General features: G+C 35.2%; 1 protein-coding gene across 1 annotated transcript in view; it reads right to left on the bottom strand.

Moving 5' to 3' along the window:
* Positions 1-14323, bottom strand: part of Slco6a1 (solute carrier organic anion transporter family member 6A1) — a 72562-nt gene that overhangs the window by 45829 nt on the left and 12410 nt on the right. The window contains exons 5-6 of the mRNA XM_034521911.2: positions 5893-6008; positions 1707-1816 (exon numbers count right to left, since the gene is read on the bottom strand). Of these exons, the coding sequence (XP_034377802.1) occupies positions 1707-1816; positions 5893-6008 (226 nt within the window). The remainder of the gene's footprint in view (positions 1-1706; positions 1817-5892; positions 6009-14323) is intronic.

Below are 14323 nucleotides of genomic sequence, written 5' to 3'. Positions count from 1 at the left end.
TCCCCAACACATACAGCAGAGGACTTCCTGGTCTGGCCTCAGAGAGAAGATGCACCTAACCCTTGAGAGAGGGCCCCAGGGAGTGGGGAAGTATGGTGAGGTGGAGGTGGAGTGGGGACATCCTCTTTGAGATGGGGGGAGAGTGGGATGGGGAACTGTCAGAGGGCAGACTGGTAGGGGGATGACGACTGGACTGTGAAAAAAAGATTAAAGAATAATAAGAATAAAATAAAAACATTAAAAATAAAAGAATGAAAATTGATCTTATTTTCACTCTGTAAAGTTCAAAATAAATCAAAGAACCAAGTATTTGATCTAAAACTAGAAGATAAAGTTAGAAGTATACTAATGATAAAATGTGACTAAATATTTCTAAATATGACTTCAGTGGCTTGAGATATAATGTAAACAAGGGAAGTGTGGAATCATATGAGATGAAAACACTTTGTTTCTTTAGAGGAAACCATTAATAGAATAAATAGGTAGCCTACTGAATAAAACAACATCTTTCCCTCATATATGTGTGATAGATGATTAGAATATACAAAAAGGCAAACTAAAGCTAAAGAAACAGCACGAACAACAAACCATCTAGGGAAAGATACTGAGAGTTCTCTAAAGAGAAAATACAAATGGCCAGTAAATATTTTAAAAGGAATGAAGCCTTTTGCCTAGTGAAGGTCATTTCTCTTGCTCTTAGTGTTCTTTAATTTCCTCTAGTTCTTTCTTTACAGCTGACAAAGAGAAGCGGGGTTGGGAAAGGGAAGGAGGGAAGAAATGGAAAGAGGGAAGAGCCATATTATATTTTAAGTTTAAAATAATATTTTAAAAAAGAAATGGAATATTTTGAATAAAACAATGAACAATGAAAAAAAACCCTATCTCCAGGAAAGTGAAAATAATTAGAAATTGCAAAGATAGAGATCTCCAATTCTAAAGTGACTTAGGAAAATTCAATTGATATTATTTTAAAGACTTCTGGAAATTCTATTCAGAGTTTAAAATTCACTAAAAATAAATAAAACTCTATGTGATAATTACAACCATGCAATCTATGTGCCAAAAGAAAGAAAGAAAGAAAGAAAGAAAGAAAAGAAAGAAAGAAAGAAAAGAAAAGAAAAGAAAAGAAAGAAAGAAAGAAAGAAAGAAAGAAAGAAAGAAAGAAAATTTTAAGTAGAAGAAAGAGCATTCGAAGTAAGACTAGAGCATTGGAAGGGGCTTCCTCTGCATCCTGGAGTCTGTTATTTCAGGAAGCACGTTTCTCACCTACAAAAACAAAGGATTTTGAACTCAATATTGTGATTTGTGGGCTTGTGTGTGGGAGGATGTGTTGACACAGGTTCTTCCAATTTATCCCATCTTGTTAAATATCATATTAATTTCTTCAGAGAGAATAAACACAAAATCACATAAAATCAAATTTAAAAAAATCAAACTTATAGCTGTGGCATCATTTGTTACTAGCACCAGAGAGGTCTTTAGGACTACCAAATAAGGGCATTCTTTCTTTCCATTATAACAATTATAACAAAACTGAATAATCTAAGAAGAGACCCCAAAACTTTCACCCTAATTTAGGAAACATTTTTGTTTATTTGCTTAGCTCTATATAAAGATTAAACAGGACAACCTAGCTGATTTGTAAAATATTTTATAATATTTTAAATAAAACGTATTATATTTTAAATAAAAATATTTTACTATACCCAAAGAGCATGAAACAAATCCTGAAAACGAGATCCATATTTCACATTTTTAAGCTTCTTGTAAAAGTAAAGAGAATCCTTTTCTTTGTGTAGTTTTAGCTTGTGTGCACCTGAGGTCATAAATAAAATAGTTGAAGTTGGTAAGAAAATATACCTCATGTATTCATTCGCATTATAGTAATCACAGATATTCATGGAAATACAAGAGAGTTATTTTTAAACAAACCAAAATCAATGTATGTTTCAGAATGTAAATTCTTCTACAGCAAAGACAATTAGTTGATCATGTAATCTCTCACATCTGCACTGCCAAATACTTAAGTCAACCACTGTGTATTTATCTTAACTACTAGAAGTGGGATCCTTAATTTTCAGTGGTTCCTGTGGCTGAGTTAATTAGTTCTAATTTAATGTAGAATTCAACAGCCACATTCAATAACATGGCAGAGCCTTAAAATGCACCCTCCCCCCAAAACACCCTTTCTTATATCACAAAGTATTTCTGTGGTAATAAAGGACACTACCACGTGAGAACTTTTTGTAATGATGTAATAATAATAATAATAATAATAATAATAATAATAATAATAATAATAGGAATAATGTAATTGTACAATAGCAGTAGTCAGTGTAACTATAACATTTAAATTCCCATACATTTATCATTACACCTTTTCTTCCCTAACATGCCTTTTTCAGTGATCTCTCCTAGACCCTTTATTTTTTTGTTCTCACATAGCCCCCGTTCTCCCTTCATGTCCCATGAGTATATGCTATCTCAGCATTTTTCCTGCAAGTGTTAAGCGTTTTCCTTACATCTAAGTGGGGTGTCACTCAGTTACACATTTTCCTATTGAGTCATTTGTTGTTGGATTTGTGGACTGTTTTATATCATGGATGTTGTTACTTGTGCAGAAAAAGGAATGAAGGTTTCACTTGATGGTAACGTATGTCTCACTGGGACTTCCTTAATGATAGATATTCTGGAGGGTGAAAGACAGAATCTCAAAACTGTTTCAATTAGCATTTCTCTGTTTGCTGAAAGTGTAAAACACTTACTTTAAAACATTTTATGTTAGTATATAGAGTAGTCAGTTTGTAACTTTATTTTCATACATATATTTCATCAAAGTCTGTTCTTACTTGTTCCTCTTTCCTTTTGATCTCCCTACACATCATCCCTTCCAGTTGATAGCTATCTCCTGTAACTCTCATGTTTGACTTATGTATTATCTGTATTTCATTATTGCATATCCAGCTGCCTTAAGCTCTCTTTAGACACTCAAATTATCATCTTTCTAATCCTGTCACACCACAACCCCTTTCTTCACCCTACATATAAACACACAAACACACACATACATACATGCACACATGCACACATATGTGTACAGACATACATACTTTTAAACTGGCATTGCACATATGGATGAAAAAACTTTTGGTACTTGATGTTTTTTAGTCTTGCTGATTTGACTTAACAGAATTTCTACTTCTATCAGTTTGATTAAAATGTTTATGGATTAATTTTTATTTTAGCTAAATAAAATTCCACTTTGCATTGGTCTGGGGATTCCTGTGGTGTCAAGTAAAGAAACAAACCATGAAAAAGTGAGAATGCAAACAGTTAAAATTGACTTGGTCAACCTGTATTAACCCCAGGGAGTCTGATGCTTAGCAGTTTATTGTCAGCATATTTAAACAAAACATAATTTGAAAAAAAAACTTTCCTGGCATAATACAATCCCTTATGTACAAGGAGGCACTAGTTGTATCCAAACCTCTTCAGGGTATATGCCATTTCTGGAGATAGTCTACCTGTATTAATTAGCTCAAGGGTCTAAGGAAGAGTCTGGCCTACTGTCAGTCATACAGACAGCACGGAGTTCATTTGGGTTATTAGCCACCTCTGGTCCTGGTTGTGGGAGCTTAGAGAAACTCTTGGCTATATTGATAATGTGAAAGTCATTTAGAATATTAGGTATCTCCAATCCTCATTATGGACGCTTCGGGGAGCCCCTGGCTATAAAGATAATGTAAAAGTCACTTAGAGTATTAGCTACTTCCATTCCTGTTGTAGGAGCTTGATATATAGCCTGGCTCAAGAGATAATACAGATCACCAAGCTATTAATAACCTCTAATTCCCAACTTTGTGGATGGAAAAGTGGGTTACATCTATTTCTTTGAGAGGTCATTCCTACATGGCTAACATCCCTGTCTCCCCTGAAGACCTGTGGGTACAGGTGCCTTCATGCTCCCAACACATAGGTACCACACATTCTTTGTCTTACTAAACTATATATGAACATCTAGAATGGACCTATTTTCTAGTTTTTGTAAATAGTGATACAGTAAGTAAAGGTACACAGGTATTTCTGTGATAGAATCCATCAGGTATATGTAGACATAATCCTTTTGGGCATTCTGTAATAGGTGTCCTTGTGTTACTCAAATGCTGATTTCTCTGCCCTCATAATTTTTTTCAATATGGACACAACATTGTTATGCTTCTTTAAAAATATTCTGTCTCAAATTTGTGTAAAGAATTTTAACCATTTATTCTCTCTGCATAGTGTCCATCAAGCTGATCACCCACTGTGTGGACAGAAGAGAGGATAAGGCAGGACTTCCAGCAGCCAAGGGAAAGAAAGGGAGAGAGAGAAGAAGGGATATTCGAATCTGCCAGGAGGAGGGACCAGGAAAGAGTTCATAGAATTCAGCTGGAGAATGGAAGGCCATAAGTGCAAGTATTGTGGGGATGTTGGCTGGGAAATAGCCTGATTAGCATAGGGAATTAAAATATTATGGTGAACCCTAGAAATGAATCTTGACCTCTCTATCTCATTACTGGGAACTAGCTAGGATAAATCATTCATTTTATAGCCATAGATATGGAAGAGTGGTACAACTCTTCCATATGGTAATATGGTAATTTTATTTTAAGCTTTTAAAAAAGATTTTAAATATGGTGTGTGTGTGTGTGTGTGTGTGTGTGTGTGTGTGTGTGTGTGTGTGTGTGTATGGTCTAGAGGTGCATGCAGTTATGACCAAATTCATATTTTGTGCAAGCGTGGCATACATTTTTAACTGATAAGATATCTCTTCAGCCCCTTATTTTCAGAATGTTTTGAGAAACCTCCAGAGTATAAATTTATGTTGCCACCAGCAGAGAATAAAAGTTTGTATTTTCCCACATTGTCATTTGCACTATTCTCCTGATTACAGCTATTCTCACAATGCTGAAATGGAATTACAATGGTTTAAAGGTACAATGGTCTAAATTAAGCCTTTAATGCAAAGCTTTAATTTTTATTTTCTTAATGGGAAAGGATGTTGATCATTTTTCAAATATCTATTGTCCATTTGTACTTTTATATAAATTGACTATTTGAGTTTTTAACATAGGTTCTGTTAATAATTAGCTTTATTTTTCAGAAGTGTTTCAGCTATGTCCCAGATGTTTGGATATATTGTACTTTTTCATCATTCATTTCCACTTGTGCTTTTTTTGGAACTGAATGTTCAGACATGTCCCTGGCCACTTTTACTTGTCTGCTTTCTTTTGCACTCACTAGCAAGTCTATTTCTTCAGCCCCATTTGAACCTCCTACTTAAGGATTATAATGCAAACTGAAGACAAGCTGATACCTCCAACCTCATGGACTGAAAAACTGCAGAATTCTTGAGCTATATTCAAGGTAACCATTTTTGGATTAGCTGGACCACAACCTGTAAGTCATTCTAATAAATCCCCTTTCTAAACATAAAATTTTGTTCTATAAGACTATAATACTATAAGAAAGAAAATAAATTTTCTTTCTAAACATAAAATTTCATTCTATAAGTTGTTACTCTAGACAATTCTGATTCATACACTCAAAAAATAGATTTGAGTATATTTTCTTTAAAAAAACCAAGTTGACACTTTAAATAAAATGGTATATTAACAAAAAAATAATGAGTTACACATATACCTGCTAGTTAAGCTGTAGTATATAAATATATTAGGATGTGATATTGCTCAATTTGGTTAAAAAAGGATATTGGAAAAATATATTTCTTTTTTACAGAACAATACACATAGGTGAAGCATATTCATAAAGAGATGTAGTTTATCTGTGCTTTGAGAATTGAAGTTGAGGGTATAAATTATTATAACCAATTAATTATATTTTGATACTCACCAGGTAAACTATGTGGAAAACATAAAAATGGGAAAAATGTGAACCATGCGAGTAGAGTGGCACTCAAAAAACCAACAAACCAATTGAACTGCCACAGAAGAAAGTTCTCATTTATCCTTCAATAGAGAAAAGGAGAAAGTTTCAGTTAGGTGCACTTATAAAACAAATCATAATTAATTGTGAGAACGGGAGAATGTTCTGTTAATTTGCATTTATTTGTAATTTGTCCCTCTTAACTGGGGGTTGGAGCTTTGCTGAAAAGAGCTGGTTGTTAGTGTTCAATGGTTTGGTTTTCCTCCTATCAGATCTTCGTTTCCCCACTTCCCTTTTCAGTGACATGACTCATGTACCAGATGTTCCTGCTTGTCCTTATTTCAAATTTTCTTCATTTTAATTTCTGACCATGGGAAAACCAAGTCTTGCTTCTTTCTTGGGCTCCTTCAAGTCTTGCACCTGAGCCTCTATAGCAAGAAGCCTTGTATTTTAGGTACATAATTTTTCTTATTTATGGCATCTCAATATCACAGGACATCACAAGGTCCCCTGTTCTAAGTTTACTTTGTATTTTTGTGGTGCTTTCAGTTTTCCTATGGGGCCCATTTGCATTTGTATGGTTTCCTTTGCTTCTCACAAAGCTTAGTAGCTGGGAAGGTAGGAAGGTAATAGTGATTATTTTTTTCAACTGGACACATGAATCCAAGTTCTTTGGTCATTATCAGAAAGTCAAATTTATCAAGAAGAATAATTATGTTTATTTTAAATAATTCTTATTTTTATTTTAACAATATTTTGTTATGTTCACTTATTTTATTTTATGTTTATGAGTATTTTGCCAGCATGCCTGTAGTGTACCACATGCAGAGTTCAGAAGAGGTTGTTTTGAAATCCCTGGAACTAGAGTCACATACAGTTGTGAGCTATCATGTGAATGATGGAAACCAAATACAGGTCCTTTGAAAGAACAAGTTTTCATTATTGCTAACCCATCCTTTTAGCTCCAAGAAACATAGTTTTCTAAAACTAGACCCTGAAAAATTGATAAATCTATCAAGATTGATAATCCTAATAACTTGTGTGTGCTTGTAAAAATTAATAAAATATACAATACAATTTAAAATATTAAATTTGGGTTTTAACACAAGTTAGAACATATGCCATGGGACACACTAGAATATAAAGAAGAAAAAAATGTAACTATGAGGATATTTTATTTGTTATAAAATTCCTGGTTATCAATAATTGTTAAAAAGTATATAAAATAGAATCAAAGACAAAAACTCACATAAAATATCAACAATTATAAAAATTATCCGAGTAAAGACTTAACCCATCATTGTAGTAAAATCCCAAATAAAGTAGTATCAGAAGATACTATTCAAATATAATAGATGTCATAAGTCATGACTTCAGCCAGCACCTTGCTGAACAATCTGAAAGTGTTTCCTCTGAAGTTGAGAACATAAAGTGAGTATCCACTTGCTGCACACTTACACCAGAGAGCTTTTAGTCTTAACCTAAGCAGCTGGTTGAGGAAAAGTAGGAGAAAATCATACATAGGAAGAGAAAAAAACAAATCTATTAAAGGCTTAATCTGAAAATTCTTGAGACATTATGACAAATACTTTTGGCAGAGTAGAGAATAGAAAACTGGCATATAAAGATTAGTAAGTTTTCTAGGACCTTACTAATCACACTCAGAAAGCAATCAGGAAAATAATCACATTCAACTATTCAGTTACACCAAAGCATAAAATACCTAGGGAAAATCTAATGGAGATAAAGAACACTATGATGAAGTACACAAAACATTAGAAAGTAAGAAATCAAGAATTGGAAAAAATAATAACAGAAACTAGTAAAAGCTGAGTCGACTTCTGTGTACATCAGTTAAGAGAATTAATATTGTTAAAATGGGTGTATCACTGAAAGTGTTCTATAGATACAATGCAATACTAACCAAATTCCAATGGCTTTGTTTTTGTTTGTTTTACAGAATCAGAAGAAATATTCTCAAACTCAGAGGGAAACAAAGAATGTCGAGTATCTGAGATAAAGAAATGCTGGAGACAACACCACACTGCAGATTCTGTGTGCACCAAACTGCAGTGTGCTGGTACAGTATTGGACATGTAAGCCGATGGGAAAGAGATGATGATAAGCAAAACCTACTGTGCAGATGTCTATTTATGAACAAAGGAAGAAAATCATATGCTAGAGAAAAGACAGCATCTTCAAAAGCTGGATCTGGAGAAAGTGGATGTCCATGTACAGAATAAAAGTTGATCCTTCTCTCTCATTCCAAATATCAGTTAAAATGTATTCAATTTAATAAAGGCTATAATAAAACTTCTTTGAACAGAGTTCTACTTTCTTCTATTGAAAGTAAAAATTATTCTCAACTACTAATTCTGAATCTAGCACAGAAAATCTGAAGGCCCATATTCCAAGATAGAGGCATAAGCAGGGACTTTCACCACACTAGGTATGTTATTTTTTCCTCATATTCAAATGTTGTTCTTCCACCTTCTCTGGCTATCATTTGTCTCTTACTTTTTTTAATATTCAAAAAAATAACAACTTATTATCAAAGCTTGACATGCAGCACTTTTAATTTTGAGATACTTAGCATATTTCTGTTATCTCTTAAATGTAAGATATTTTATGCAAAATATTTTTACATACAATACATCATTTTTGTCATTTCTCCTCTCTTTACCACTCCTAGTTACATATCCCTCCCTTCCTCTCTGGATCCACTCCCTTTCTGTCTCTCATTATAAATAGAAAGGCTTCTAGTAGATAAGAAACACGACAAAAGAAAATAAAACCTTTCATATTGAAGTTGGATATGGCAGCCCAATAGGAAGAAGAGAGTCCCAAGAGCAAGCACCAGATAGCAAGGGGCAAGCAAAAAACCATAAGCAACAGAAGCCAGTACACATGGGTATCATCAGAACCAACCACTGCAAGCCCAACACACCTGAGATTCAGGAAGCTGACCTAAAAATCCTTTCTCATAAAGGTAATAAGGGTCCTTTAAGGAGGATATAAATAACTCATTGAGATAAATACAGGAAAACACAGGTAAACAGGTAGAAGCCCTTAAAGAGGAAACACATAAATCCCTTACAGAAATACAGGAAATCACAATCAAAGAGTTGAAGGAATTGAATGAAGCAGTCCAAGACCTGAAAGTAGAAGTAGATACAGTAAAGAAAACACAAATAGAGGCAAACCTGGAAATGGAAAACCTAAAAAAGCAATCAGGAGTTACAGATGTAAGTATCACCAACACAAGAGATAGAAGAAACAATCTCAGGTGTAGAAGATACTATAGAAGAGATTGACACAAATGTCAAAGAAAATTCAATATGTAAAAAACTTCTAACCCAAAGCATCCAGGAAACTCGGGACACAATGAAATGTCCAAATCAAAGAATAATCTGAATAGAGGAGAACGAAGATTCCCAGCTCAAAGGACCTGAAAATGTCGTCAACAAAATTATAGAAGAAAACTTTCCCAACCTAAAGAAGGAGATAGCTATAAAGGTACAAGAAGTTGATAGAACACCAAATAAATGGGACCAGGAAAGAAAATCCCCTCATCACATAATAATCAAAACACTAAATGCACAGATCAAACAAAGAATATTAAAAGCTGCAAGGGAAAAGGGCCAAGAAATATACAAAGGTAGACCTATCAGAATTACACCAGACTTCTGAACAGAGACTATGAAAGCCAGCAGGACTTGGTCAGAAGTCCTGCAGGCTCAAAGAGAACACAAATGCCAGCCTAGGCTACTATATCCAGAAAAAGGCTCAACCAACATAGATGGAAAAAACAAAATATTCCAGGACAAAACCAAATTCCAACAGTATTTATCTATTAATTCAGACCTATAGGGGATCCTAGAAGGAAAACTACAACACAAGGAAGGTACCCCAAAGAAAAGACAAGATATTGAGCACCTCACAACAAAGCCAAAAGGAGAGAACCAAAAGCACACAAAGTCACCTACAAAACCAAACATATCAGAAACCAACAGTCATCTGTCTTTAATATCTCTCAATATTAACAGACTTAACTCACCTATAAAAAGACATAAGCTAACAGAATAAATATGCAAACAAGATCTAGCATTTTGCTGCTTACAAGAAACATACCTCAAGAACAAAGACAGAGAGTATCTCAGAGTAAAAAGATGGAAAACTTTTTCCAAGCAAATGGTCCCAGAAAAAAAGCTGGATTTGCTATCCTAATATACAATAAAATAGACTTTCAACCAAAAGTTATTAAGTGTGATGAGGAAGGACACTTCATACTCATCAAAGGGAAAATCCACGAGGAGAAAGTCTCAATTCTGAACATCTATGCCCCAAATGTAAGGGTATGCACATTCATAAAAGAACCTTTACTAAAGCTCAAAATACACCTTGAACCCCACACAGTAATAGTTGGAGACTTCAACACCACACTTTCACCAATGGACAGGTCATTGAAACAAACTAAACAGAGACACAGTGAAACTAATAGTTTATGAACCAAATGGATTTAACAGGTATGTACAGAACATTTCACCCTAAAACTAAAGAATTCACCTTCTTTTCAGCACCTCATGGTACCTTCTCCAAAATCAACCATATATTTGCTCACAAAACAACTCTCAACAGATACCAGAAGATTGAAATAATCCCATGCATTTTATCAGATCACCATGACCTAAGGCTGGCCTTCAACCAACACCCAAAACAACAGAAAGCCCACATGCACATGGAAACTGAGCAACTCTCTACTCAATAACTTGGTCAGGGAAAAAAGAAAGAAAGAAATTAAACATTTCCTGGAATTTAATGAAAATGCTGACACATCATACCCAAACATATGGGACACAATGGGGTACTAAGAGGAAAATTCATAGCACTAAGTGCCCTGGTAAAGAAATTGGAGAGATCTTACACTAACAACTTAACAGCCCACCTGAGAGCTTTAGAACAAAAAGAAGCAAACTCAACCAAGAGAAGTAGATGGCAGGAAATAGTCAAACACAGGGCTGAAATCAACCAAAGAGAACAATACAAAGAATCAACAAAACAAAAGCTGGTTATTTGAAAGAATCAACAAGATAGATAAACCCCTAGCCAAACTAACTAAAGGGCTCAGAGGCAATATCCAAATTAACAAAATCAGAAACGAAAAGGGAGATATAACAACAGAAACAGAGGAAATTAAAAAAACAAACAAACAAACAAACAAAAAACCAGAGGAAATTTATCAGAGCCTACTGCAAAACCCTATACTCAACAAAGCTGGAAAATTTAGATGAAATAGATGATTTTCTAGACAGATACCACATACCAAAGCTAAATCAAGAGCAAGTAAAGTAAACAAAACAATCAAAAATGGGGTATAGAACTAAACCAAGAATTCACAACAGAGGGATCTCAAATGACTGAGAAGCACCCAATAAAATGTTCAAAGTCCATAGTGATTAGGGAAATGCAAATCAAAACGACTCTGATATTCCATCTAACACCAATCAGAAGGGCTAAGATAAAACCTCAGGTGACCACATATGTTGGCAAGGATGTGGAGAAGGAGGAACACTCCATTGCTGGTGGGATTGCAAAGTCGTGAATCAGTCTGGAAGTTCCTCAGAAAATTGGAAATAGTTCTACCTCAAGACCCAGCAATACTACTCTTGAGAATATACCCAAAAGATGCCCCACAATGCCACCAGGGCATGTGTTCCACTATGTTCATAGCTGCCTTGTTTGTGATAGCCAGAAGCTAGAAACAACCCAGATGTTCCACAAAAGAAGAATGCATACAAAAATGCATTACCTGAAAAATGACTTACCTGAGTAAGGTAAGTCAGACCCAAAAGGACATGTGTTGTATGTACTCACTAATAAGTGGATAGTAGGAAAAACAATAACAACAAAAACAAAAGGAAAGAACATATTCAAATGGACAAAACCATCACTTACAGAATGGGAGAATGTTTTTTTATAGACTCTACATCTGATAGAATTGCAATTTATATCTCAGAAAATTGGGACTCCATCTGCCTCAAGACCCATCTATACCATTCCTTGGCCTATACCTAAAAGACGCTCCACTCTGATTAACTGTAGACACTTACTCAACTATGAACACTTGTCCAACTATGTTCATAGCAGCTTTATTTATAATAGTCAGAAACTGGAAACAACTTAGATGTCACTGAAGTGAAGAATGAATAAAGAAAATGTGCTTTATTTACACAGTGAAATACTATTTACCTCTTAAAAACAATGACACGGAATTGTAGACACATGGATGGAATGAGAAGGTATCATCCTGAGTGAGGTAACCCAGACCCATAAAGATATACATGGTATATGCTCATTTATAAATGGCTATTAGTCATAAAGTACAGGATAACCATGCTACAAATAACATACCCAAAGAAGTTAAGTAGCAAAGAGAGCCCAAAGGAGGATGCTTGAATCTCACTGAGAAGGGGAAATAGATTAGACATGGAGGGGATGAAGGGAGCTGACTGGGTGAGGGATGGATTGGGATGGGAACAGGAAGAATGAGGTAGCAGGAGAACAAAGGAAGAAAGAACTGGGAAAGAGAAATGAAATCAACACAGGGGATCTCTGGGTCAAACTACAAACCTAGGATGCAGAATTTCCCAGGATTCTATGAAGATGATTCTAGCTAGCTAAGGATCCTACCAATGGGGGATATGGATTCTGAAATAGCCATCTCTTGTCACCAGAAAACCAACCTAGCCCAGAAAATTTTGACCCACAATTTGTCCTACCTACAAGATGTGCATGGGTTAGGGATGGAGCAGAATTTGAGTGAAGGGGCAACCAATGACTGGACCAGCTTGAGAACCATGCCATAAGAACCAGCTCACTCCTGACACAATTGATGATATTCTGCTACACTTGCAGACAGGAACCTAACATAAATGACACCAGACAGCCTTCACCAAGAAATTAATAAAAACAGATAAAAAGATGCATAGCTAACATTAAGTAGAGCTTGAAGAACCCTCTGGAAGAAGAGGAAGAAGGAATGAAGGAGCAAGAGGGTCAAGGACATCACAAGAAAACCTACAGAGTCACATAACATGAGCCCATAGGGCCTCATAAAGACTAAACTCCCAAACAGAGAGCATGATTGGGATTGATCTAGGACCTCTGCACATATATATCAGTTGAGCAGCTGAGTCTTCATTTGGGACTCTTAAAGCAGGAGTAGGGGCTATCTCTGAATACATAGGCTGCTTTTGGGTTCCTTTCTCCTTCCTATATGGGCTGCCTCTTCTAGCCTCAATAGAAGACTATGCACTTAGTCTTACTACAATTTGTTTTGCCAAGGGTGGATAATATCTATGGGAGGTCTTCCTTTATTGGAGAGAAAGTGGAGAGGGATGAATGGGTGGAAGAGAAGTGAGAGGGAGGAAGTGGGAGGAGTGGAGGGAGGGGAACCCCCTGTGATTGGGCTGCAAAGTAAATAACTTAATAGAAGGAAATTAAAAATGTTGAAATGTATGGTATTGGCATTTTAAAAAGTCAATGGATTAAGACCGAAGACTCATGCATTTACAAACATTGAACTTTTGACTAAAAAACTAAAAATACATACTGGAGAAAATATAGTATCTCCAAAAATGGTGGTGGTAAAACTGGATAGCTCCGTGTACAAGAATGTAAATAGATCCACATCTGTCACCCTGCCGAAACCACTACTCCAAGTGGATCAAGAATCTCAACATGAAACCATATATGCTGAATTTAACAGAAGTCAGTGGAGAATAATCTTGAGCTCATTAATACAGGAAAAACTTCTAAATATGACTCCAATTGTAAATTTATTAAGATCAACAATTAATAAATAGGACCTCATTATGAAGCCGAAATCTTCTAAAAGCAAAGGACAAACAGGTATTCAATCAATGCAACACCCAACAGAATGAGTAAGATCTTTATCAATTCTGTGTCTGATACAATGTTAGTATCTACAATATTTAAAGAACTAAAACACTGAACATCAAGAAAGTAACCCAGTTTAAAAGTGGAGTGTAAAACTAAGCAGAGAATCTCTATCAGTAAAACTCAGAAGGTTGAAAAACTTTGAAAGAAATGCTCACCAACTTTATCAATTAGGGAAATGCAAATTAGAACTACTTTGAGAATTCATCTCCCACCTGTAAAACAAACAAAAGCACATGTGGATAGAGTGCACACTGGTACAGCTGATATGGAAATCAACTAGGAGTTTCTGGTAGGAAGCTAGGAGTCAGTCTACCTCAAGATCCAATGATACCACTCTTGGGCATCTACCGAAAGGTCTCTACATGGATACTTGCTCATCCATGTTCACTGCTGCTGTACTCAAAGTAGTCAAAAGTTTAAAACAGCCTAGATGTCC

This window comes from Arvicanthis niloticus, chromosome 17, assembly GCF_011762505.2.
Source record: "Arvicanthis niloticus isolate mArvNil1 chromosome 17, mArvNil1.pat.X, whole genome shotgun sequence".
Taxonomy (NCBI): Eukaryota; Metazoa; Chordata; class Mammalia; order Rodentia; family Muridae; genus Arvicanthis; species Arvicanthis niloticus.
This window is presented reverse-complemented; position numbering and strand designations above follow the sequence as displayed.